This window comes from Parus major, chromosome 18 (genome assembly GCF_001522545.3).
Source record: "Parus major isolate Abel chromosome 18, Parus_major1.1, whole genome shotgun sequence".
NCBI lineage: Eukaryota > Metazoa > Chordata > Aves > Passeriformes > Paridae > Parus > Parus major.
In genome coordinates, this window is record NC_031786.1 from 10544922 (window position 1) to 10569539 (window position 24618).

Consider the following 24618-nt stretch of genomic DNA (forward strand, 5'->3'; position numbering starts at 1 on the left):
GGGGCTGGCAGGGGGTGTGGGGATGGGGGATGCAGGGATGGGGGGATGCAGAGATGCAGCTCTCAGAGCACAAAGCCTTAGCCCTGGGGTGATGTGAGCATGGGATGAAGAGGGCTCAGAGGGTGCCTTCACAAGGAGATTGGACAGAGCAGCTTTAAAGCTGCTGCTTAACCAGTAACACAATCCTGCTGCAGAGCCCAGAAAGGACAGAGATGGTGCTAGGACAGGCCCCACCTGCAAATGGGGGCAAGAACCAGCTAAAAAAGTGAATTTTGAAAACAGAATTACATGGACAGATGGATAATTCACTGCAGGAAGACTTCTGGGGATCACAGGATTCATCTAAAACTGTATCACGTGTTCCTCTAACCATGCAACCAAGGGTGTCAAGGGGACATTTCACCTTGTCCCCGGAAACTCTGGCAGCACCTTGTGGCTCTGGGATATCAATACCTTGCAGAGTTCATCCAGCTGGCAGGAAGCAAATCCATTCTGGAACTCCCAACCCCAGGTACTCAACAGCTGCCTTGTTTATCCCCTGGACAGGAGTCTCCAGACAATAAACCCAAGGCCCTTCAGAAACTCCCAGCATGGAGCTCTCAGCCATTCAACCCACACAGGCAACCAGGTCTTACTTGGCTTCCTGCTCCAGCTGTTCTTCAAGCTGTGCAATCTTGGCTTCTAGAGTGGAAATTGTTGCCTTGAATTTGGACTTGACAGAGCCCTCCAGTTCCTGCAGCTTGGCCTTGAGTTCCTTGTTCTGCCTCTCCAGCTGCTGCCGCGCGTTCTCGCTCTTCTGGGCCGCGCTGCGCTCGCCGGCCAGCTCCGAGTTCAGCGTGTCCACCTGGCAGGGAGGGGACAGGGCTGACACTCAGGGCCACCAGAGCCTCCCTGATGCCACACCCAGCACCAGCTGCCCTGGGCTCACCTGCAGCGTGGTCTTTCGGAAGCGCTCGTTGAGCAGCTCCATGTTGCTCTGCTCCTCCTCCAGCTCCTCCTCCAGCTGGGCAATCCGAGCCTCCAGCCGCCGCTTCTCGTCCAGCAGCGCTGACCTGCACAGGGGAAGGGCTCAGGGCATGGCCAGAGCCAGTAGAGCTCTGGGGAGGTCACTTAGGATCAGGGAGTCTCCTGAGCTGGAAGGGACCCACAAAGATCCAGCTCTGGCCCCCAACAATCCCACCCTGGGCATCCCTGGAGTGCTGTCCAAGCTCCCCTGGAGCTCTGGCAGCCTGGTGCCCATTCCTGGGGAGCCTGGGCAGTGCCAGCACCCTCTGGGGGAAGGACCTTTCCCTGATCTCCAGCCTGAGCCCCCAGCCCCAGCCCGGACTCACTTCCCAGAGGCGGAGTTGGCGATCTCGTCTGCCAGCTCGTCGCGCTCCTGCTCCGCGTGCCGCCGGGCGCGCTCCGACGCCGCAAACTCCTGCCAGGGTGGGAAACAGTCAGTGCAGCCCCAGGAGTGCCACAGCTTCGGCCTCCCAACAGCCCTGGGAGGTGCTGTGAACTGGGCTGTCCCTGGGGGTTATAATGGATAAGGCAGCAGGACACACCAGCTGGGGCTGCAGTGGAGTTACCTCTCCCTGTCCCTGAATTGTTCCCCCCACAAGGCAAGGGAAAAAACCCAAGAAGATCAGTAACACCCAAGCCCTCAGCAGCAGGAGAAACCACTGTGCCACATGTGCAGATAGACATGTGGCACAGTCTGTGTAAAGTAGGGCTAAAATAAGCAAATGTTTTAGGTTCTCACAGAGTTCTCAGCATGAAGACAAGAAAAGAACAAAAATTTAAAAGCTTCAGCTCAACAGCACCAAACCTCAGATTATACATCTGCATTAAGTGGCAGAAACATTCAAGCATTTCCTAAGGACAATGAAATGCTCTACAAGTGCCACAATGAGGTCTGAAGGCCACCCAAGCCCACCTGGAGAAGCTGCAGGCAGTGCCAGGTTATCTGTGAAGGCTCCAAGGGAAGTGTGGTGAGTCTGTGTGACTCTGCAGTGTCCCACCTTGTGGCAGCACAGGGACAGTGGAACAGCAGAGATGCAGCAGGACTTGGAGCTCTCACATAAATTGCCCTCAGTGAGGGCAAACATGCCCATTTGAGAAAGGGCTGAGAGGGCAGAGGGATAAACCTCCACACACATGAATGAGGCACCAGAGAGGGAACTGTCAATACATAAACCCTAACTTGGAAACAGAAATGGTATAAATTGTAAATATGTAAGCCCTAAGAACCCAGTTGAGTGCTGACACTGAGCACTGCACCTCTCAGAGACTCCAGAACCACCCAGCACACTGTAGGGAAGCCTCAAATGTCTTTAAGCAGCAGTAAAGCTTCCCTGCTGTCCAGAAAGTCCAGACTCCTACAAGCTGTAAGGACTCACTGATGACCTGGAGCAGGGGAACCAGAGCTCTCCTGGCTCCCATTTCTCTGTTCAACACATTGCTTTTTACTTTTTTTACCCTCTCATCTTTGCCTTACTCTAAACAAGAAAAAACAATCTCTAGGATTTCCACTTCACCTCTTGGAGCTGGAGTATTTCTGCTTCAAGACTTTTGAGCTTCTTCTCACTCTCTTTGGACTGGGCAAAGATCTCATCCCTGGATGCTCGGGCCTCTTCCAGCTCCCGCTGGTAGTCCTTCATCTGAGCCTGCAGGTGGAGAGAGAGGTGAGGAACAGCCAGGCTGCATCAGCACCACCACCAGATCCATTCCAGCCCCTGAGAGATAAGGCTGTTCTCCCTAAGTGGCTTCATTCCACTTAAAGGCATTTCCAGTTCTGTATTGTAAAATTGCATTTTCTCATCTTTGCACCCCTCAATGCCTGGTCAGAAATAACACATTCCAAGACTTCAAGCATTCCATAGAATTAAAGAGTGGAATCTCAGAATAACCTGAGCTGGAAGGGCCCTTAATTATCATCCAGTGCCACCCCTGCCATGGGCAGGGGCATCTTCCACTATCCCAGGTTGCCACAAGTCCTGTCCAGCCTGGCCTTGGACACCTCCAGGGATGTGGAAAGTGGTTTTGTGGCAGGGGAGCTTGGAACAAGATTCACTTCAGGGTCCCTTCCAACACAAGCCATTCTGTGATTCTATAAAAGGAGGAGTTTTGAGTAGAGGATAAATCCAGGCTGGGCACTCTCAGACCCAGCAGATGAGTCTGATTCTCAGTCCTTCAGCTGCACTGGATGGAAGCGGCCCCTGGGCAGCTCCCAGGACAGAACCCAACTCCCTGATCAGCTGTGCCTACCTGGAGCTTCCTGAGCTGTTTGATGGCTTCATCCCGAGCCTTGTTTGCAGCCTCAATCTGCCCCTCCAGGTCCTTCAGATCCATCTCCAGCTTCTTCTTGGCTGCCACGGCCAGCGCCCGCTGCTTGCGCTCGTCCTCCAGCTCGGCCTCCAGCTCCCGCACCTGGGCCAGGCGTGGGCAGGGTCAGCCCCTGCAGGGCTCACAGCCCCAGAAGGGCTGCCCAGGGCACAGGGACACCTCCCCACGGGAAAAGGCAGCTAAGGGGAGGGCACAGCAAGGCCAAATCCCAAATGGAAGCAGAGACCTCAGCACTGAGCAAAAGGGAAAGCCCAGGAAAGAGCTCAGCATCATTTCAGCCCCCTGCCCACCACTCCCATCCTCAGAGGGATCTCCAGGGCAGATGTCAAAACCTCTGATGGAAAATAAGAAGCTGAATCACCTCATTGTCTCAAGAAAACAAAGAAGCTGTTCCCTCTGAACAGCCCTTTACTGGCTTTATACACCAACCACCTCTTTTCACAAAACAAAACAAGAGTGTTGAACAGCCAGGCCACATGGACTGAGCCAAACCTATGCAAAAACCAACTGAGCCAGAAATGCCACAGGTTACCAACATGAAAGAATATTTTGTTTTGAAGCAAATCTCCCTCCCAGTGCAAGGTCAGGAGCTCTTGTCCCGTTCAGATAACAGCAACTTTGTACTGCAGTGGCCTTCCAAACCCTGCAGGCCAGGCTTATTCCCAAGGTATCTCTACACTGGTGATTCTCACTTTTGTTTTCTTGGGATAAATCCTGAATTTTGGCTAGTTTATTCCCCAACACTTAATTTAGAACATCTTCTCTTACAAGCATGATCCTCTAAAGGAATTTCCTGAGGCTCTTCTGATCTTTGTGTTCCCAGAATTCTCAAGTCTGGCAAACCTGGAAGCTCTGCCATGATTCGTATTTAGGAAACTGTTCACTTAATTTTTGTGTCTACCTCAAGCATCCATGGATTTATTCCTGGACAGCAAATAGGATGGGCTTGAAAATGCAACTGAGATATCCCTGTTCTGGGAATACACCCAGGCAGCAACAGCCAGACCTCGTGGAGTGGTTTTGGAAGGCACCAGCACCACCTGACACTGCCTGGTGACAGTGGCCAGCCCTCAGCCAGAACTATGGTAAGATTTGTAAAAATGCTACACTTTGGGATTTCCATAGGGTGGAATCTTTAATTTTTTTTCTGGTAGCACAGAAGGCTCAGAATTCTGGTAAAAGACCTTCCTCCTCTTCTGACTACATCACAAAGTAAAACAGACATACTTGTTTCACCAGCATCCTCTTCTTCTCCTCGTTCTGTTCATCTCTGGCTTGCAGATCTCTGTCAAACTGGGCTTTCATGGCCTGCATGTTCACCTCCAGACGGAGTTTGGCATCTTCTGTGGCCTGCAGTTCATCTTCCAGCTCCTCCAGCTGAGTCCTCATCTCCTCCACCTGCTGCTCCAGGGTTCTCTTGGACTTCTCCAGCTCGTGGACCTAAGGCACAGACCCTGTGAGAGCCTGTCCTTCAGGGCCTGGCAGGGCAGTGGCTGCCTCTGGGGACACTGAGCTCACAGCTGGGGCTGAAGCAGAGCCCCACAGTGCCAGAGCACAGCTTTCCCTCCCTCAGCAGGGCTGGCAGAGGGGAAATCTGGGTTTGGGTAATGATGTGGGGCTGGGACATGGTGACACAGCAAAGACCAGCAGGGGAAGGCAGGGGGCCTTTGCTGCTGCCCCAGCTGGAGCAGGAGGGAGGACACTGAAGGGTCACAGCTCTGCTCTGCCTTCAGTTCAACCATGTCCTGCAACTCAGCTTGACCAAAGGTAGCAGAAACCCTCATTACCCCTCATTTACACACAAAAATTATACCCAGCAACACAAAAATGAGCAAAAAAATGGCTGTCCCCACCTATCACAGCTGCAGCACATGACCAGTGCTATCAGACTGCAGTCCCACCTGCACTGATCCAAGGTATAAAACTGATATTTGGGATCTCCTTGAGGGTGAGAATACAGCTTTTGAAGAGGCCTGATGTTAACAAGGACCCCCCCCTTATGTTGGGCATTAATTCCCCCAGCATTTTGGGTTCTGTTCTTGTGCACAGACAGACTGTGGAACCATACTCACATTTTTGCCCACATCATCTTTGGAGCTCATCAAGTCTTCCATATCTGCACGCAGCTGCTTGTTCTGCCTTTCAAACTCCTCCTTGGCCTCCAGGGCCTCCTCCAGGGCCCTGGCCAGGGACAGGGCTTTGGTTTCCTTCTCCCTCGCCTCTGCCTCAGCACGGTCTCGCTCCTCTGCATGTCTGGCAGAAATGTTCTTTTCTTCTGCCAACATCTGAACATAAGAAACAATGAATCCATCTCTTAAGCTCCACAGTCAGGTCCTTCCTGCCTCAGGTGTTTTGTTCAGGAAGTGGTTCATGCTCAGGGTTTAACTGGCCCTCAGGAGCTGTCTGGTCCCTTGGTCATGATCCAAGTGCCAGTGAGAGAACAGCTCCAGCTCCTCTGGGGTGAGAGGAGGAAAGCAAGCTACTCATCAGGACTCAAGTTTTGTATCATTTCCATCTTTCACTCTTCAGATCCTTTTTTTAGTCTACTTTGAGGGATTACAATAAAACCCTTAAGTTTTTGTTCCAGCATAATTCTCTTTCTCTACATGAAGAGTTGATTATTTGATCTGCCAAGCCTCAGAGGTGGCATCTGGCTCACAGAACTGGGAGTGACAAGTTACTCCTGACAAAGGCCAGCTGCTCCCAGATTTATCAACAACCACAGCACACCAGTCAGACCCTTCTTCACACAAGGCTCAGCAACAATAACATTTAAAAACCCTAAAAATCCAGGAAGATGAGAGGAAACTGGAGTACCTGGTCAAACTTCTTCTGCTTTTTCTCCAGGTTGGAGACAATCTGGCGCTGGTGATCCAGATCCACCATCAGGTCATCCAGCTCCTGCTGCAAGCGGTTCTTGGTCTTCTCCAGTTTATCATAAGCCAGAGCCTTCTCCTCCAAGCGCTGGCTTAGGGCCTCCATGTCCTTCAACAACTTCTTCTTCATTTCCTCCAGGCCTTCAATGGTTCCCAAGTCATCATCCACCTTCTTCTTGGCCTCAGCCAACTGAAATTCAATAAAAGCAAGTGAAGTCCCTCAGTGCATCACGACAGGGAGGAAAGGCACCTGGGGCAAAGAGCAAGGGCAGAGCAGGTGTTCCTGCAAGCTAAGGGAACACAAGAACTGGGAATTCTCAGGGTGCCAAGCAGGCCAAAGGCTGCCCATCACAGTTCAGTGTACACATCATTACTGCAGTGGAGAAAGGCCACAGGAAACTTCATTCCTGAGTCTGCTCCAGCACCTGTGTGAGTTCCATGGTGTGCTCCCCAAAGCTCTGGGACACCAGCTTGGGACAGCTCCTCTCTCAAGTGCTGCCACTCACAGCACCTTACCTGGGCCTGCAAGGCCAGCATCTGCTTCTCCAGGTTCTTCCTGGCCTCCTCTTCCTCCTCCTGCTGCTCTTGCAGGTTGTTCTTCTCCTCTTCCAGCTGCCTTATCCTGCTGCTGAGGTTGAGCTTCTGGCGGGTTTCCTCCTGGAGCAGCTCCTGGAGCACAAGCATGAGCAGAGCTGAGTGTGCTCTGAAACCCCCACAGCTCCACACAGGGAGCTCCAGGTTTATTTTTCCCTCAGATTTTGGGACAAGGATGTGCTTTATGAAGACATTTGTTATTTGGGTTTTCAAAAAGCCACTGACCATTCATTTTGGGCACACTTAAACCTTCATAAAGCATATTTCTGGTCAGAGAACCCATACCAGAGTCTGGTCTAGAAGTCAATGGATGATACTTTTCCATCTTTCAAGGGACTAGCACAGGTGTCACTCTCAAAATGTACTTTTTCTTTTTTCAGACAGGAATAGAGCACCTATTTTAAACCACCTGGGAAGAACATGGAGCAGCAAATCCTGCAATGGAAGGGCAGCATGCTTCCAGGTTTTCTGCATTGTTTAAATATAAAGGTCACTTTAAAGGTGGAAATGTCTGTTATAACAAAGTAATGAAAGGTGTAACACCCATCCTGCTCCCTACAAACCCCTCCAGTTGTGATTAACATCATCCAGAGTTAAGTGGTCACCATTAGAACTTTAATACAGGGAAGAAAAAATATATTGAAGTGATGAGTATCTGCAGAAAGCTGAATTTTCTTAATCAAGAATCAAAACCTGACAGTTTGATCTTCAGCTGTAAGAATCTGAAGTTCTCAGCAGCAGACAGGGTATTGTTTATCATATATCCCAGGGATATTGACATTAAATTCTGCCTGGAAAGGGTTTTTTCATTTGACTCTTATCTCTGTTGGAGACAAAGACATGAAACAGAGCTACCAGCTATCAGGTAGTGAAGCTCAGATAATGAAAACTTGGTTCCCTGTGTAGCTGAGCCATCCCAATCCATCCCATTTCACTGGACTGAACAGGAAATTCAGCTTCTACCCAGGGGACTTTCCAAAGCATGAATGAAAATGTATTTTCTGTTAGCAGTCAGCATTTCCCCAAGGAGCAGAGCTCCAGTGCCAAGCTCAGCTTTGCTGCACACACACCTGTGTATCCTGAAGCTGAGATTCCAAACTGGCTGCATCCTTGGCAAACTTGATGCCTTTCTTCTCTGCCTCCTCCAGCAGACTGGAGACATTGTCCAGCTCATTCTGCAAAGCAAGCAGCCCAAAGGTAACAGCACAGCCCAAATCCCACTGGAGGCTGGAAATGCACAGCACAAAACCTCAGCAAATCCCAGCAACAGAGCCCAAGAGAGAGGGACAACAAGCTAAAACCACTGAAGCCTGGCTACCAAATGGAAGTAGAATGTGCAGTAACAAAACAAGAGTTAGGCTATTGGGCTCTGATCCCTGCATTCACACTTGAATGCTGTTTTTAATTCTAGGACCATATATTTCATGGAAGCATTAACTCAGGGATCATCAGGGTGGCAGCTGGGTCAAAGCAAGAGGAAAGGTTCTGCCAGGTGCCAGCTGCTTATTGTGGGCTACACTACTTTTATATACAGAGAGAGACAGCCTGAAAGCTTCCTCTACATAGAGCTGGGCCATTCCCTTTTTGAAGCTTTAGCTGGGTTTAGCTGAAGCCCTCACTGTGGTTCAGAAATCAGCCATGGCTGCATTTGCTCCATTTCCCAGAAACATGAGCCTGTGCTTGCAAGCCCTCCCTGCTTGGAGCACCAAAGCAAACCCATGGCCACCATCAGTTCTTGCTCATGCCTATGGAAAAGCTCAGCCCAATCTACTCAATTCCCTAGCCAAGATAAAAACTTGTATTCCAGCTGTCCTGTGCAGAGCTCCTGCAGGATTTGCTCTCCAGGATGGGAGGCACATCCTTCAGAGCCACTGGAACTCCCCCACAGCCCAGGACATTCAGGATTGATGTCACAGCTGTCCAGCTCTCCCCACCTGAGGCACATCACCACTCTGAGGCCTCTCAAGTCCATGAGAGCTCCTGCTGAGGCCACCTCCCACATCAGCCATTTCTGCACATGGTTACATCTTTGAGCTCTTTGCCTGTTTTGCAGGATTTTACAACTTCCAGAGCCTTACCTGCAGCTTGTTCGCCTTCTCCGCCAGCTCCACCCTCAGCCTCTCCCCTTCTGACACCTTTGCAGTCAGCTCCTGCACCTGAGCATCGAGTTTCTTCCTCTTGTGCTCAGACTCTGCCTTCACCTGCTGCAGCACCTTCACCTCGCAGGCCAGCTCCTTGTTGTCAGACTCCAAGCCCTGCTTGTTCTTTTCAAGGTTTGCTTTGAACTAGGAAAGGCAAAAGGAAAGAAAATGAAACTCTTTGTTACAGGTAAATATTTCCTGCTAAAGATGGTCCTGCAGATCAGGTTGCCATGCTCAGAGAGAAGCCAAGTGAGCGTCAGGGAAAGGCTGAGGGAACTCGGGGCGCTCTCTGCCAGGAGCAGTGAGGAGCAGCACAAGCAGGATCTGGGATGGCAGCACTGCAAATGATTGTTTTGGTAGCACTGCAAGGAGGAAGGAATGTGCCCATTAACAGATCAGCATGGCTCATCTCACAGAAATAAAAGGGAAGATATGAACCAAAGCTGCCCTGATTTGAGTAGGCAGAGCAGCCTGGAAGTGCAGAACAAAGCAATCCTCAGCACTGCACTGACATTTGTCAAAAGCCTTTAAAAAGCAATAATTGGCATAAGGGATGTTTAAGTGTCATTTCTGCTGTATCACCAGAGCTGACAGCATCTTGTCACAGGAGCTTTGTTTCAGATTGCAGGGTATTTTTCCATCTTTTCATGCTCTTAGTGAGAGTGTTTATTGAATAAGGACCAGAAGACATGCAGAAGATTTTCAAGTGAATAAAACAGGTGAAAATCACAGTTTAACTCCTTCATTTCTCACTTAATTTAGAATACTAAGGAAGCTTGTGCAGTATTCAGAATACATAAAAACATCACCACAGGGTATGAACTGTCCACACACACATTGGTAAATGGCCCCAGCTGTAATTTCCAAAACTAAACACTTCTTTTGCTGGAATAATTCTCCTTGTGGACAAGAACAGGAGCCATGTGATCCACCTGTGCCTGCTGCTGCTGACCAGAGGACACAGAAGTGCTGCTGATCAGCTGCAATATTGTCAAACCAACGTGATAAATCTCAACAACTGGGAAAGGTTTTTAGAGGACAGCTTAGCCTGTGATGATGGAAAACCTCAGCTCAGGTATCCTGGAAGGAACCACACCTATGGTACTTGGAAAAACCCCTGAAGCAGAAAGTTCATTTTCTCCTCACCCTTTTGGCCTGTTCAAGCTGTTCAGAGAGCTCCTCCAGGGCAGTAGCATGCCTCTGCCTGATCTCCTGGATCTGGGCTTCATGGTTTTTGGTTTCCTCCTCAATTGCTTTCTTCAGTTCAGCCACCTCCTGCTCTCGCTTTGTCCTGGAGGAAGCACCAAGGGTCACCAAAAAATCAACATTTCTTTTGTAAATCAAAGATGAATTTCAGTGGTGCTTTCTCACACAGACCATGATCCTACCTCAGCTCTTGCTGTGCTGCAGTGGTATCCAAAGTATCTTCCAGTTCAGTTTTTAAAGCCTCCAGCTCTTCACTCAAATCCCTTTTCTGCTTTTCTGCCTTGTTCCGTGACGCCTTCTCAGACTCCAGATCCTCCTGGAGCTCTGCAATCTGAGCCTGCAGCTCCCTGATCACCTTCAGGGCATTGTTCTTCTGAACTGCTTCCTCATCCCCTCTGTCAAACAGAGCCACCACAGTTACTGGGATTTCACCTGCTCTCACAATCATCTGCTTCAATTACCTACAAAAACAGCTTAACTCTTCCACTAAAATAAAATAAATATAAAACTTTATAGAATGGCTGGGTTGGAAGGGGCCTTAAGCATCATCAAATTCCCACCCCTTCCATGGGCAGAGACACCTTCCACCATCCCAGGTTGCTCCAAGCCCATCCAACTTGGACAGTTCCAGGGGTGGATAAAGATACCACAGATAAAACCAAGGTACACAAGCAGAATTATCAAGTTTTAGTTTAGGTCAAGTATTCCAGTTTTGTAGATCTCAACACTGCCAAAGAAATGTTCCATTTGTAGAATTTTCTCTACAAAATTATACTTAAAAAATACAGATAGTATTCAGCATAACATGGGACATCACACAAACCCAGATAAAGTCTGTCCTGCCCAGCACTTTGGTAAACCCACTGAGAAATACACATTTTTCCCCTCCTGAGGCTGAATTTTGGAAGATTAAAAAAGCTTCCAGAGCCTGAACACTCTTAGACCACGTGAAACTTCTCTTTGCAGAGCAAGGATGCCAAGGGACACCTGAGTCCCTTTAGATCTGCCATGTGCACAGCACAGGGGTCCAGAGCTGCTCCAGAACTGCTCCTGCAGCATTCCCAGCTCTGGGGAAATTCAGTCAGGGGGAGTTTGTCCCACACTGACCTGGCCACAGCAGCCTGCAGCTCCTCCTCTTTCTTGGCCAGCTGGATCTTCAGCTCCTCAATCTGGGCTTGCAGCTCAGCTATTTGGTCCTGCAGGTCTGTTGTTTCCCCATCCAGTTTTCTTTTTGCTTTTTCTAACTCTTGTCGGGTCTTCTCCTCCTTTTTCAGGCGTTCTAAAGGAAGCAAAGAATTAAATTCCTATGGAATTGTTCCTCTTGTCACCCTCAGGGAGTTTGGGGTGGCAGGAAGGGTGGGAAGTTTAATTGATGCTGCTTCAATTCTTTCTCCAGTCTGCAGAAAAATAAAATAGCAAAGGAGAACTTCATGGCTTAGCCAGAAAGTCAGGGGAAAGTCTCTGACAACTGTGAATAGTTTGAGATGAGGCAACAGAAACATTTGGTAGAAAATAAGGAGTAACAGACTCAAAAAAGGAAGATAAACTGGGGCCTGGAACAAATGCTGGCTTGCATGGCTTTGGAAGGGCTAGGCCAGACTCCAAAAAAGTCTACTGGAAAATGGCATGGCTTAAAGTAAACTTGAATAAACCATTTTACAAGTATCTGTGCTATTTAATCACATATAATAATCAATATTTAGCAAAACTCTGCAACCCTCCCAGTAATTTATTTGTGTGGCTGGGATGCTCCAGCCCTAAGGAATTCTTTGGGATTGATCCCATCAGCAATCAGCCCATGGCAGAATCACAGCAGGTCCAGCTGTGCTGCCCACACCAGCAGGTGAGGATGTGGAGCAGATCTCAGCCACAGAAGGATTTGCTGAGCAGAGCCTCAGCACAGTTCTGAAGGCACTGGCATCAATTTAGAATTCTAAGTGACAGCAGGAGTTATTACCCTTGTTCAATACTTTGTGGCTCCTCAATGCAAAGATTTCCCTCACACCCTTCCTAAGCCTCCTTCTGGTTCTTTGACAGGGAGAGGGAGCTGTGGTCAAGCATCACCTCAGAGCCACCCTGGGCTATTTGGGATTTTCCAGACAACCTAAAGTAACACTGCTTTTCTCCAAACAATTTCACATTCCAAAAGAATTGTACTTTTCCCTCTGTTTTTACATGGAGTTCCTGGTGAGTGACAGTTAGAGCAGTGTCACAAGACCCAGTTTTGTAATTGAGAAAGTTCACAGCAAACTGAATTAATTTTTTTTCCCCAAATATCAGTGCCTAGCAGTGCCAAGACTCTAGCAGAGAGACCTTAATGGCTTCTTGAATCATCTCCAACAGTAAATATCATTTTACTCTGCTTTCCTAGCCAAGAAATTGCATGACTTAAAATATAAGTTTTAATTTCCACTTCTAAGGTCATCAGTCTTGAAATGGCTCTGTAACCAAACACATCTGTCAAGTTCCTAGGCCTGATTTAAGCACAGAGCTACTCCAGCAGTATTTTCCAGTGAGTAAAGCTTACTTAGACCCATCTTAAGGTCTCTGAATACAACTGTTAAAGACAAGGTTCATCAATCTAGCCCTGTTAGCTCAGTACCTTCCTACACAGATAAGGTAAAACTCTGATCCTCTTCCAGAAGCACATCAGCCTTAAAATATGTAGCAAGACAGGCCACAACACAGCAAGTGCAAGAGCTGTTCCCAAATTAGGGCACAGAGAACAACTTTCTCTATTATTTTGCAACTTTGACTTGGCAGCTCATTAATGTTGCACAGTATCTATAGTAATTAAAAAAAAACAACATAAAATCAAGAAAGGTTGCATGTGGGGCAGGTTTAACTTGTGACAACACTGGCAAAACAATCCAAAACAAATGGGAAGGAATGGAACCATTTTAGATGGAATCATGGAATGGTTTGGGTTGGAAGAGATCTTAAATCTCAGCTCATTCCAACCCCCTGCCTTGGGCAAAACACCTTCCACCAGAGCAGGCTGCTCAACAAAAATAAAGCACTATAAAATAAATCTATAAATATAATGAAAATATATATATGAAGAAAAGCAAAACAGTTGAGATTTGCTCATTGAAAAACAATGCTGGAAGCCTAAAGAGTGCCTGCTGCCACTGCTGCAGGAATTTCTGGTGTTAGAGAAAAGTGGGAGAAACTTCCCAGGAGCCAGGGTGTTTTCACTCAGTGCTAATGGCCATAAAGCAGCAGCAGGAATTTCTGAGTGTCTGTAAAGGAAATGGATTCTCAGAAATGAAAACCTGAAAAGTTCAACAGGAAAGAGACTGAGTAGCCAGATGCAACAAGTCTTGCAAGAGAATTCCTTCAGGAACTGGCTGAAATGGCAGCTCTGGAGCATCCCCAGCTCAGGTTACTCTGCACAGGCTGAGCAGACACTGAGCCCTGTCCCCAGGGATCCATTCCCTCCTGGCAGCAGCTCCAGGCTCTTCCCAGGCACAACAAACCTTCCAAGTCAGTGATCATCATTTCCTGCTTGTTCTTCAGTTTGGCCAAGTTTTTGGCTTTTTCTTCTTCTTCAGCCAGCTGAGAAGAGCATTCAGCAATCCGATCCTCCATCAGCTTCTTCTCCTGGGGAGGAGAAAGGGCAGGAAAAAGAACTTAAGCACAACTTCCAGAGTCCCTAAGCAATGCAAATAAAGGAATGTACAAAGCCCACAAAAGGGTGTCATAGAGCACAATATTCTATTACAGATTTTGTTTTTAATACAGATTTCATTTCAACTGATTATCAATATTAAGGATCAAGTGGAATTGTTTGGAAACATGAACACTTAATTTCCAAGAGAGACCTGGAATTCAGCACTCAGCAGGCCTGGCTTTAGGGCAGCAGTGGGAATCTGTTTGCACAGAGCAATGGCAGCTATAAACAATTTTTCCAGCTCAAAGATTTTGCCCTGGTCACACCCCTCAAGTGTCCAGGTGCAAATGGCCCAGATGCTGTGACTGCAGCCTTGGGAGCTGTCCCTTGGCATCTCCACCCTGCACACTGCTCTCACCTTCAGAAATTTGGAATTTTGGTCCTCCAACAGAAGGATCTCCTCCTCCATCTTCTTGATCTTTGCTTCAGCTGTCACTTTTTCAAGCTGCAGCTTCTGCCGAGCTCCCTCCTCCTCATCAAGTTGTTCCTCCAGGTCCTGGCAAGAGAGAGAACTGCATCTGTGCATTTTCCAGGCTAGCCATGTGGGAACATTTTGGGTTTTTTAGCTTAGTGACAAAGAGGTGCTATTTCGAAAAGCCTCTTGTCCTAACACACACTAAACCCACATTTGCTTTGTCAGATTCATTTGCAGGATGAATGATCTGGTAAGGAAGTCAGGGCCATGGGATACACCTGGAATTTCTGATGCTCTGAATTCCAGCTCTGGGTGAAATGTGCTGTCTAGGAAACACACTCACTGCCACAGTCCTCACCTTCCTAATCCCAACTATAAAATAAAACAGCTGTAATCAATGACATCCAAATCAGATCAGGCTTTATGTCAGGGACTTCCCAGCACACTGCACCTGAATGGAGCACTTGGTGCAAAAATGGGAAGAGATTCCACAGGAAACAACTCCCCTTATTTCAATATCACAGCTGAGAGTTCAGTTATTGACACAAAGAGTTGAAAAGCAATAATGCACTGTGCTTCTGAGGGTTTAAATAGGATTCATTTAAATATAATTAATAGACATTTATGAAAGGCATCAAAAGCTGTGAGAAGTGGAGTTTATTTCCTCTTCAGCTGCTTTTAATATTTTGGAAGACAGGTAAGTTCTCAGCTACTCCTTTTTTTAGGGCTACCAGTATTTAAAAAAAGGAAGCATCTAAATAATCTGATTTTCAAAAAAAACCTCAGTCAAGTAACTTGGAGGAAATGACATTGTCTTAGTACAGTCAAATGAGGAATATCCTTCATGATGTTTGCTGGATTTCAGTCCAAAAGGAACATTTCTCTCACAAGGGACACATCAGTCTGTCTCTAAGGCCTGTGCAGTCCTGCCTGGTTCCTGCCCTCAGAGCACTTTGCTGCCTTTAATTATCTCTCAGCACACCCTGACAGGGCATCCTGGCTTTCCCTTCTGTCCTCACCCTCACCTGAGTCCACACAAAGCTCATAACACTGAACACAGAGAGAGAAGAGAAAAAAATTCATCTTATTCCACTCAGGAGCCAAACTCCTTTGTCCTGTAGAGATGCTGAGGGAGCTTCCCAATCCTACTTCTGCACCTCCAGCCACTGAGAACCATACCTGGATATGGCCCTGCATTTTCTTCTTCTCATTCTGCAATATTTGGTTTCTTTCCTCCTCCTCCTCAACCCTGGACTCCAAATCATGGAGAATTTCTTCCAACTCTTGCTTTTTGGCAGCCAAGCGAGCCCTCATCTCCTCAGCCTCTGCAAAGAGCTCTGTCTCAGCCTGGAGCTGCTCTGCAAGGATGTTCTTCTCCTCCAGAACCTGCAAATACAAAAGGCAGGAAAGCTTTAAAAATGACACTTCAGTGAGAGATCACACCTATGACAACTACAAAGGTACTTCAAGGCCATGTTCTGCTCCAATTCCCAACTCCCATGTCCACATCCCACCCCAAAGACCTTCAGAAGAGGCTTTAGCAGCAGTGCAGGGGACAGCAGCTGTGGCTCCAGCTGTATTTCCTGCTCTGCTCCCTGTGCAGTGGCAGAGCAGTGCCATGGGCTGATCCCAGAGTCACTGGAACCTCTGGCCAGTCCCAGTCCCCATCCCTGAGGATGCCACTTGTCACCCACTGCCACCCTGGGAGTGTCCCCACCCAGCCAGATCCTTATCCACCCATCAACTCCCAGGCTGAGAGACCAGGATGCCACAGGGGACACTGCCCAATGCACAAGTGCAGGTGGATGACACTGAAATTGCTCTTCCCTTATTCACCAAATTTCTGCCATCACAGAAAGCCACCAAATCTGTAGAGCTGTCCCAAGTGTTTGCCCACAGCTTGCCCAGCCCAGGCACAGAGTGACACTGCCACTGAATTTCTCCTGTAAACCAGGAAAGGCCATAAAATCAGGTTTGGTTTTGTTAACATGCCTCTGCTTCCCTGGAGGAACAGCTCATGCTTCTTCCTGTTCCATATTCCAGCTGAGTGAGAATCAGCTCACCTGATTCTCTTTTGCTCCCCAATTTGGCTCCCTCACATGGGACAAAGCACAATTCATGTCCTGCATATCAAAAGCTGATCTTGGACACAAACCTGTTGGTGTTTCCTTTCCATTTCCTCAAGTTCTGCCTCCACTTTTGTCTGTTTTTCTTTCACCTTCATCAGCTCCTCATCCTTGGCTTGAAGCTCCTCTTCCTGACGAGTGACCTGAAGAAGAGGCTTCACCTGCAAAGGTTGAAATGAAAACATGAGACCCTGCCCTCACCTATTTATGGGTGAATGAATCAGAATAGAACAGAAGGAACCTTGGTGAAGACTCTCCACCACTGCCAGTGCCTCAGCTTCAAATATGCAGCACAATTCCTCTGCAGGATTTTCAGTGCACTCAGCTGCTGCTGCTTCTTTGCAAAGGCCCTGAAGACAGCAAAAAGTTTGTGTAAAATACAGCTGACCATCATTTAATAAACCCAACCCTACAGCACTTCCAGACCATAAGTAGTGTAATCTCTAAGTTTCAGTAACAACACCAGATTTATGACCTCCTGCTCCTATAAAGGCAGAGCAAGAGCTGGATTCACCATTTCCAATAATTAAAAATGCTGTTTGCTCTTACTTTCGAGAGGGTTTTTTTCTTAGAAAGACAAAATCAGGATGGATTCACTACTTTAATTTTTAAAAAGCAGCTTTCAGAGTACTTCCAGGAACCTCCAGTGGGACAGGAGGAGAGACAAAGGAATTTTGCAGCTCCTCTCAAGAGCTGTGTGTGCCACAAAGGCAAGAGCAGAGAGATTGTTAAGGAATGAAGGTGAAAATTCTCCCCAGGCAAAAATCCACTTAATACCCAGGATACAATTACAGCTCCTCAGGCAACACACTCAGGAAATCTGTCCTGAAACACAAGTTTTAATGCACAGCTCCCTGTCAGAGAGGCTTGAGAGACCCAAAGAAGACCCAGCCCCAGGAGCACACTCACTTCCTGGCCAGGTATCCCCTGCACACTGCCTGGAAGAAGATGATGATGTCTGTGATCTTCAGGTCCCGCTCTTCTTCCAGGTGGGCCAGGACTCCAGCTCGGAAGAAGATCTTGCTCTGTCCAATTCTGTACAAGTTGGGGTCCAGCTCCAAGGCTCTGATCTGAACAGACAGGGAAGGGCATTGTTGTTACACCAAGGAAAGGACAATTTGGGGGAATTTTTCAATGTTTTGACAATATTTAGCTATAAACACTCACCATACGCTCACAGGCTTGCTTACCATCCATGAAACCTTTGGGAATTGCATTGGGAGTGAGGATCTCATACCTTGAAGGCAAATGAAATAACACCTTTATGTTCAACAAGAAACAATGTGATTTATAGTATAAATTTATAGCATAAACTACAGTGACCAAGTGCACAGTTAGGGAAGTTCTCCAGGAAGCTTTTCCAGCAGCCAATTTTGGATTGTTTCCCCTTCCCTGGTGTCTTTAGAATAAACTGCAGTAGTTAAACACTTGAAGTTCAAGGCCTCAAAATCAGGTTTTGATTTTCTTTGAGCTGGGCTGGGGGAGGAGGGAGGAGTGTAGGGCCTTCAATGATTTAACAAGGAACTTCAGCTCCTAAGACCTCCAAAGCCTGCTGCTGCTGTTACCTCTGCCTGAATTCCTGGAACACGATCCTGTTTGGGAATCCTTGCCGACAGATCCTTATTCCTTCCAAAACCCCATTGCACCGGAGCTGATCTAGAACCAGATGTGGGTCCAGTTTTCCAGCCTGGACAAAACAAAACAAGGATGATTTTAACTGGTATTGGTGGCAAACTGTAGTTCAGCTTTTCAGGCTAAGTGTGACTCAGGGGGCGTGCAGGGAACTCTGAGAGGATCTCGCTCACGGGGACAATCTAACCACGACTGGAGAAGGGACACCCAGGCAGGGTGCAGGACTCAATGAGGGTGAAAAGCAGTGAGAGGCAAGAACAAGGAGTGGCCTGCAGCCCCTACCCTCTTCTCGTGGTTGGGGATGATGCAGCGCACGAAGTTGGGGTTGGTGTTGCGGAGCGTGGCCATCAGCTTGGTGAGAGACTCCTTGTAGAGCTGGCCCACGGTGCGGAACATCCCCTTCTTGGTCTTGTAGGCAGAGCCGAAGGCCGTCTCGGTGATGCCGGTGACCTGGTCCAGCCCCACGATGCGATCCACTGGTGGGGACAAGAGGGAAGGGCTGAGTGGCCCCGGGGCTGGCGGGCGGCAGCGGCGGAGGAGCAGCAGCGGAAGCTCGGGGACAACGCCGGGGCGAGGCAGCCGCAGCGGGGACCGGGGACACTGTGCACAAGCTCGGGGACCAAAAGCCACAGACTCATCCAGCACAAGAGTGTAGCTTCAGGAGGTACAGGCTGAAATATCCAGCTCTTTACTTGCAGTTCTACATGACCGGGAAAGCTGTTTTCTGTATTTAAGTCAACTTTACAGAGATGTAAATTCCACTTTCCAGGCAGCTTTCTCTCTGAGTTCTTACGGTGCACAGTATTTCTGAGCTGAACTTTTGGAATTACACATCTGTGCATGAAAAGTCACTTATGACCATGAGATTGATTAAACCTGAGTTTAATTCATGTTTTAATAGAAATTTACAGCAGAGTTGGAAATAGAAATAGTGTTGTTTCAGTGACAAGAGGGGAAAAAGTATCTGCCAGACTTGTGCTCAGCTGTTGTTTGGTAGAGTTCTTCCCATTTTTAAATACACCTGCAAAGACCTTCCTACCCAAAAGACAAGTTTCAAACCAGGAAAACTCCACCCCAAAGCACTTCCAAGCTACCAGAAAGCATCACCACAGAAATTTTTCTTTGATTCTTTGGAACATTTTGGGTAAGGATCTCAAGGGTTCGTTTTTGAGAAGCACAATTAGAAATGTGACTGCCATTATTAAAAACGTGAGGGTGATTCCATGTGCATGTCAAGAACTATGTAGAGAGTTCACTAAAAGATACACAGGTGGCTTAACACCTCAATAATTCCAGCTGGTGCATCTTAGAACTGAGCAAATCCCAACATTTGTGGGTTCTCCATGAAATCCAAGCTGGGCAGCCAGAAACAAGCAACTATTTGTAGGCTACAGCTTCAATTTTGTCATGTTAGCTTCAAATTCATTTAAACCAAAGCAGAGAGAATTTTGCTTTCCCACCAGAATTATCTGATAAATAAGGGACACTATTTAACTTCTTCCTAATATTCAACTGGTCAAAGGTCTATTTAAAATAAATAAATAAATAAAGGAAAATTAAAAGCAGAGAAACACGGGGCAGCAAATTTCAGTAAGTCTTGTGTGTAGAGCAGAGCCCAGATCCCCCACAGGGTTTTGAACACAAGAATTAAACTTATTTAAGTTGGAGAAACAAGTAGGTGGTAAGGTGTTTTATCAGGTCATACCCCAAATAGTTTTGAAGCAGAATTCTGTCCCAAATCAGGATAGAGATTACAAGGAGTCACTTTTATAGAGGATGAAATGATTGTTGGTATTAGAAACCTGCACCCTCCAGGCCCCACTGAGCACTGCAAACACTCAGCTTTTTTTCACAGTGTCCTTCCTAAAATTTGGCAAACAGATGTGATCTTGCACAGTTTTGTTTTGCTCCCCTCTGTGCTCCAGCTTCAGGAGGGTGATTTATATTTCAGATGGGATTAGTGATGTTAAATGTGAGCTCTGCCTCTAAGTTTAAAGCCTGAACTGCATGGCTGGACCATCACCCCTGGCTGAAGCCCCAGGAACAAAGGTCTCCAGGAATTCCTTTGGGAACACCCCTGGTTTCCTCAGGGATGGGATGTATCAGGAATAGTGAAAGATAAACCCAAAATCTGAAGGCACAACCTTCACATCCATGTGCTTCTAAAATTGGGGAGAGGAATCCAAGAAGGATGAGGAAGTTGAATTGAATATCTAAAGTGTCCTCAAAGACATTCCAAGTGCAGTTCTCGATTTCTCAATATCCCAAAAAACATCTGCAGCTTATATAAATACTAAAATTAAGAAGTTTTTAAATAAAAGAACAATTCCAGCAAGGCTGGAAGAAGTTTATTCCACTTTCTACCCCCACTAAAACTGCAGCACTCATCCTGATTGCTTCAAAACATTCTCAAGCTCTCCTCCCAAAAGGCCACAGCCACGTCCTCAAACATCCCAGAGTTTTGTCAATGTTGGACTGCAGAAAGAAGCTTGATAGTGTTACAAAGCTTTTGCATTCTCTCAAATGCTTGGAGCTACCAGAATTGTCACTTAGAGGCAATTCCACATCTCCTCATGGAACCAGGAAGCAACAAACCTTTTCATCTGCAATGCATAACTGGAGATGCTTTGTGTGTGTGCAGCAGCAGCTGGACAGGAATGCACTGGGGGCCCCATGGGGGCTGGGGGGGTTTTACCTAAATTCAGCATGAAATGAGAAGTTCATGCAAGCCTACGAGCAAAAATGGTTCTCCTGGAGGTACAGCCCTGCCTTTAGGAGGCCTACTGTTTTATATCCATTCACCTGGTGGCTCATGAAGACCAGAAATATTGTCATAGAAACAGGCTCTCTGAATATTCTGAATCTCTAAGGCAGAGAAACAGCAGAAACAGAAAGACAGAAGAGCAGATACACAAGACACTTGAGTTAGTAAAAACAACAGGTTCATCAATTGCAAACACACTTCACTGTGCTACAAAAGCACCCAGGCCACAACATATCCCATGCACATTTCAATGGTCTGTGGGAACAGGGTTGGAGGATTTGGACCAAAACACAATTGCTCTGTGTGTGTCCTCCAAGGGAAAGGAGCAGATCCCCAACCAAAAAGTTCTTTACAGATTCATTAAAGCTGCTCTCTGTGGCTGCCCAAAGAGGGAAACTCGGCATTAACCTCCAGCACCACCTAAATCACAAGCTTCATCTCCTCCTCAAGTAACAAACTACAGGGTTTATATCCTGTGACATGTAAATATACTCTAATCAGTAGACTGTGATGTCAGAAAGCAGAACAGAAGTCACTGCTAAGTATTTATGTGGCTATTTCTGCTTTTTGGAGTCATTTGGTAGAAGTACTGAGAAGTACTTTCAGGGGCTGGGCAGGTAGCCTGGGTGAGCAGCAGTGTACAGCTAAAACAGGATTTGATTTTAATGTGCAATATCTCAGCACTGCTGCAGCTGTTAATGCAGTCATTTTAGGAGAAGTGGATTCACAGAGTACCACCCAGCACTGCACAGGAAATAACTGTGCTGGTGCTCACAGGACACAATGTTTACAATGTTTTACCAGCAGCAAGAACCACTACAGCTGTTCACACTCAGGACTCCACTGCAGCAAGTCCCAACCAAGAGGTTTGGGCAAAATTCCACATGAAATTTGACACAGAGAAACAAGTAATAAGTGATTATCAGTCCCAGTAATGAACATGAGAAGCAGCTACTCAGAAATGGTAAATGTGCAAGGGACCAGAGGTGCAACTCAGCTTCCTTGGTGTACTTTGGGTACTAAATATGAGATTAAAATGCTGTAGATATTTACAATGGAGAAGTGGAAGGTGAGAAAGTAACAGGAATAAAAAAAAAGCCCCAAACAACTCATCCAGCAAGGTGAAATCACCAACAATCTGTGCTCAGAACTCTCTTACCATCCTTCCAAAGCTCAGCCACGAATTTGTCGGAGGACTGGTGCAGGAGTGTGGCCACGTTGTCGTTCAGGGGGTCCATGTTCTTCATCAGCCACTCATCTGCCTTGTAGTCCACCTGCAGAGCAGCCAAGGGCCACAGGATCAGAGGTTTTTATTTACCACCATCAAACATCAGTGTTTTCCTCTCACTGCCAATGCTCAGAATCACAAAGGCTGGAAAAGACCTGTGAGCTTGGAGTCCAGCCCTGCCTGCCCACACCAGACCTGGGTGCTCACATTTGCCTGCTGAGTCTCCTTAGAACAGTTCAAAGTACCACAAGTTTGTTATGCTTTTGAATGAGTAAATGGGAGTTTTCTTGAAAATTCAGCAATCTGACTTCTTTCTTCCTGACAGCTGGGTGTTTATTTGCTGCCCAGTTTATTGTCAAAATAAGGTTTCACTGTGAAGATGTAAAACCAGCTCTAGAATAGACACCAATTACTTCATCTAAATTACTGGAGAGTAAATTAAGGATGTGCTGCAACATGATTTTTAAAAATTTCTCTACAGTATTTACATTTAAACATTTGGTTCTATGCTGAAAACAAAGTTCTTATCTTTAAAGAGCCAAACCTGTGGTTCCCAAATAAACCCCAGCTCAGCAGCTAAAAAATCATTGATACCTACCTGGGTTTCATCCCAACCCAGGGAGCCCCCAGACTAGCATGGTTCTGCTTCAGCCAAGGCAAAAGTTGTCTATTTTTGCATCCAGGCTTTGGAAGGAAAGCAGAGTACTTTCCCCAAACCAACCTTTCCAAACAAGAATTAAATGCTGAAGCCTTACCTTCCCTGCATAGTGAATAATGCAGAAGTCTGCTTTGTCCTTTAGTTGTCTTGGCTTTTGGAATTTGGAATGAGTTCCTTGCTCTTGGACCAATTTTTCCACAAATGTCTTGTCAGTAGCTTTAGGGAACCAGCATTCCTCATCCAGCAATGCCAACACACCAGGAGGATTTGCCTGAAATGCAGTTTGATAATGTGTTCATGTTTTACACATATATGTATTATATATATGTTTAAAAGTTTAGTATTTCTAACACACTGAACATCACAATAAGGGTAGTCCAAAATGATTCAAGCCTAATTTCAGTTAAAACAAGCTGTGGGGGGGTCCAGCTCAAGAAGGATGTTATGGCTGGCTCAAACAAACTCATTCCAGTGTTTATGGAGACACCACTGAGCTGGGCAGTGCTGCCCAGAGCCTTGCTTTGTAAGGGTTTTATGCCTAAAAAGTTCTGAGGGAATACAAAGTTCACACATTTGGTGAGAGATGTTTCAATGTACCTGGCACCACAGCCCCAGAACAACTGTGAGGGTACTGAGGCTTGCTTTTAAACTGATAAATAACCTGAGGTCTTTTAAGATATTCATCTAAACATGTGCACACTGAGGGCAGCCACCCTTGTCCCCTGAGGCTTTTTGGAGGAGATTTCACCTTGCAAAGGGGCAGAACTTTCTAAGTTCCACACACAAAGTGCAGACCTTTGATAACTGAAACAAGATTTCCCTTTTCCCAAAGGAAAACAGGAGTGCAGCTTTTCTGCTGGTCAGGATGCACAGCAGCCCTGGGAGCTCACCCAGGACACAGAGAAAGGCAGGGAGCAGTAACTGCAATGGCCCAGGTGTAATTTAAAAGGTCACAGGTTCTGAGGTGGAAAGAACAAACTTTCAGGAGTCTCTGCTCTCCCCATCTGCTCCTCCTGCTCTTTAAAGCCTCTTCAGCTTCCATAAATTGAGCAGCCATAGGATGTTAAAAACCACAATGACTAAAACCAGATCCTGTTTTCCTATTTGCAAGGCAATTTTCTGAGAAAAAACTCTACTTCTACATGAAGTTTCAGGAATTTTGCTATTTATCTCAAATGAAGGAAGTCTACCACAAGTCTTGGAAAAACTTTCTACCTGAGTCCCAAAGCTCCTCCACCACAATGGCACAGTTTAATGACACTGACAGGATTAATGACTTCATTAGTATCAGGAAAAAGGAATAAAAATAGCAGCTTCATGTCTTGAGCTCAGTGTTTTACACTGACATTAAGGGCAAAATCCCCTCTGGATAAATCCTTTTATTAACAATACACAGTATTTTAGATTTGAACTTCAGCATTCCAGTTAATTCCCTTTTAATGACAGCTCCACAAGAAATGTCTCATTTGCAGGCAGCAAAAGACACAGTCAGCACTCCAAGCTCTCCTCCTCAGAGCATTATTCATGTGCAAACTTACAGGTCTTTCAATTAAGTCAATGCAAGGCTGCAGATCCAGGCCAAAATCAATGAAGTTCCACTCGATCCCCTCTCGTTGATATTCCTCTTGCTCCAGGATAAACATGGTGTGGTTGAATAATTGCTGCAGCTTCTCATTGGTGTAGTTAATGCACAGCTGCTCAAAGGAGTTCAGCTACAAGAATAACATCAAGAATGAGTCAGTGACAAGATACCACAGATCTGGGAGTCAAAAATTTGACTTTATAAGGAAATTCTCCGAAACTTTGCAAAGTTCGAATATAACGAAAAGAAAACTGGAAAGCAATTCTACAAATCTTCATCACATAAATTATAGTAGGAACAGCTATCACACATAAAAGAAGGATTAAAGATAAAATTATGACTTTTTGGGACTATAATTTTGGGCTGTCAAAGCCTCTGTCCACCCCAAACAATCCC

The 24618-nt window shown here is 46.6% G+C and overlaps 1 protein-coding gene across 4 annotated transcripts in view; it reads right to left on the reverse strand.

Moving 5' to 3' along the window:
• MYH10 (myosin heavy chain 10) overlaps positions 1-24618 on the reverse strand; it is an 85592-nt gene that overhangs the window by 3489 nt on the left and 57485 nt on the right. For 2 of the 4 annotated variants that reach the window (XM_015645783.2, XM_015645785.2), the window contains 27 exons: positions 24179-24352; positions 22738-22911; positions 21914-22028; positions 20793-20855; positions 18273-18466; positions 17924-18045; positions 17526-17595; positions 17268-17428; positions 16600-16708; positions 16388-16519; positions 15412-15618; positions 14176-14313; positions 13624-13747; positions 11252-11423; positions 10327-10539; positions 10085-10229; positions 8876-9082; positions 7868-7972; positions 6720-6872; positions 6145-6393; positions 5400-5612; positions 4555-4767; positions 3250-3411; positions 2520-2648; positions 1332-1420; positions 929-1052; positions 636-844 (listed from right to left, as the gene is read on the reverse strand). In XM_015645783.2, coding sequence (XP_015501269.1) covers positions 636-844; positions 929-1052; positions 1332-1420; positions 2520-2648; positions 3250-3411; positions 4555-4767; positions 5400-5612; positions 6145-6393; positions 6720-6872; positions 7868-7972; positions 8876-9082; positions 10085-10229; positions 10327-10539; positions 11252-11423; positions 13624-13747; positions 14176-14313; positions 15412-15618; positions 16388-16519; positions 16600-16708; positions 17268-17428; positions 17526-17595; positions 17924-18045; positions 18273-18466; positions 20793-20855; positions 21914-22028; positions 22738-22911; positions 24179-24352 — 4166 coding nt within the window. The remainder of the gene's footprint in view (positions 1-635; positions 845-928; positions 1053-1331; positions 1421-2519; positions 2649-3249; positions 3412-4554; positions 4768-5399; positions 5613-6144; positions 6394-6719; positions 6873-7867; positions 7973-8875; positions 9083-10084; positions 10230-10326; positions 10540-11251; positions 11424-13623; positions 13748-14175; positions 14314-15411; positions 15619-16387; positions 16520-16599; positions 16709-17267; positions 17429-17525; positions 17596-17923; positions 18046-18272; positions 18467-20792; positions 20856-21913; positions 22029-22737; positions 22912-24178; positions 24353-24618) is intronic. The other 2 variants (XM_015645787.1, XM_015645786.1) reach the window with 1 other exon arrangement.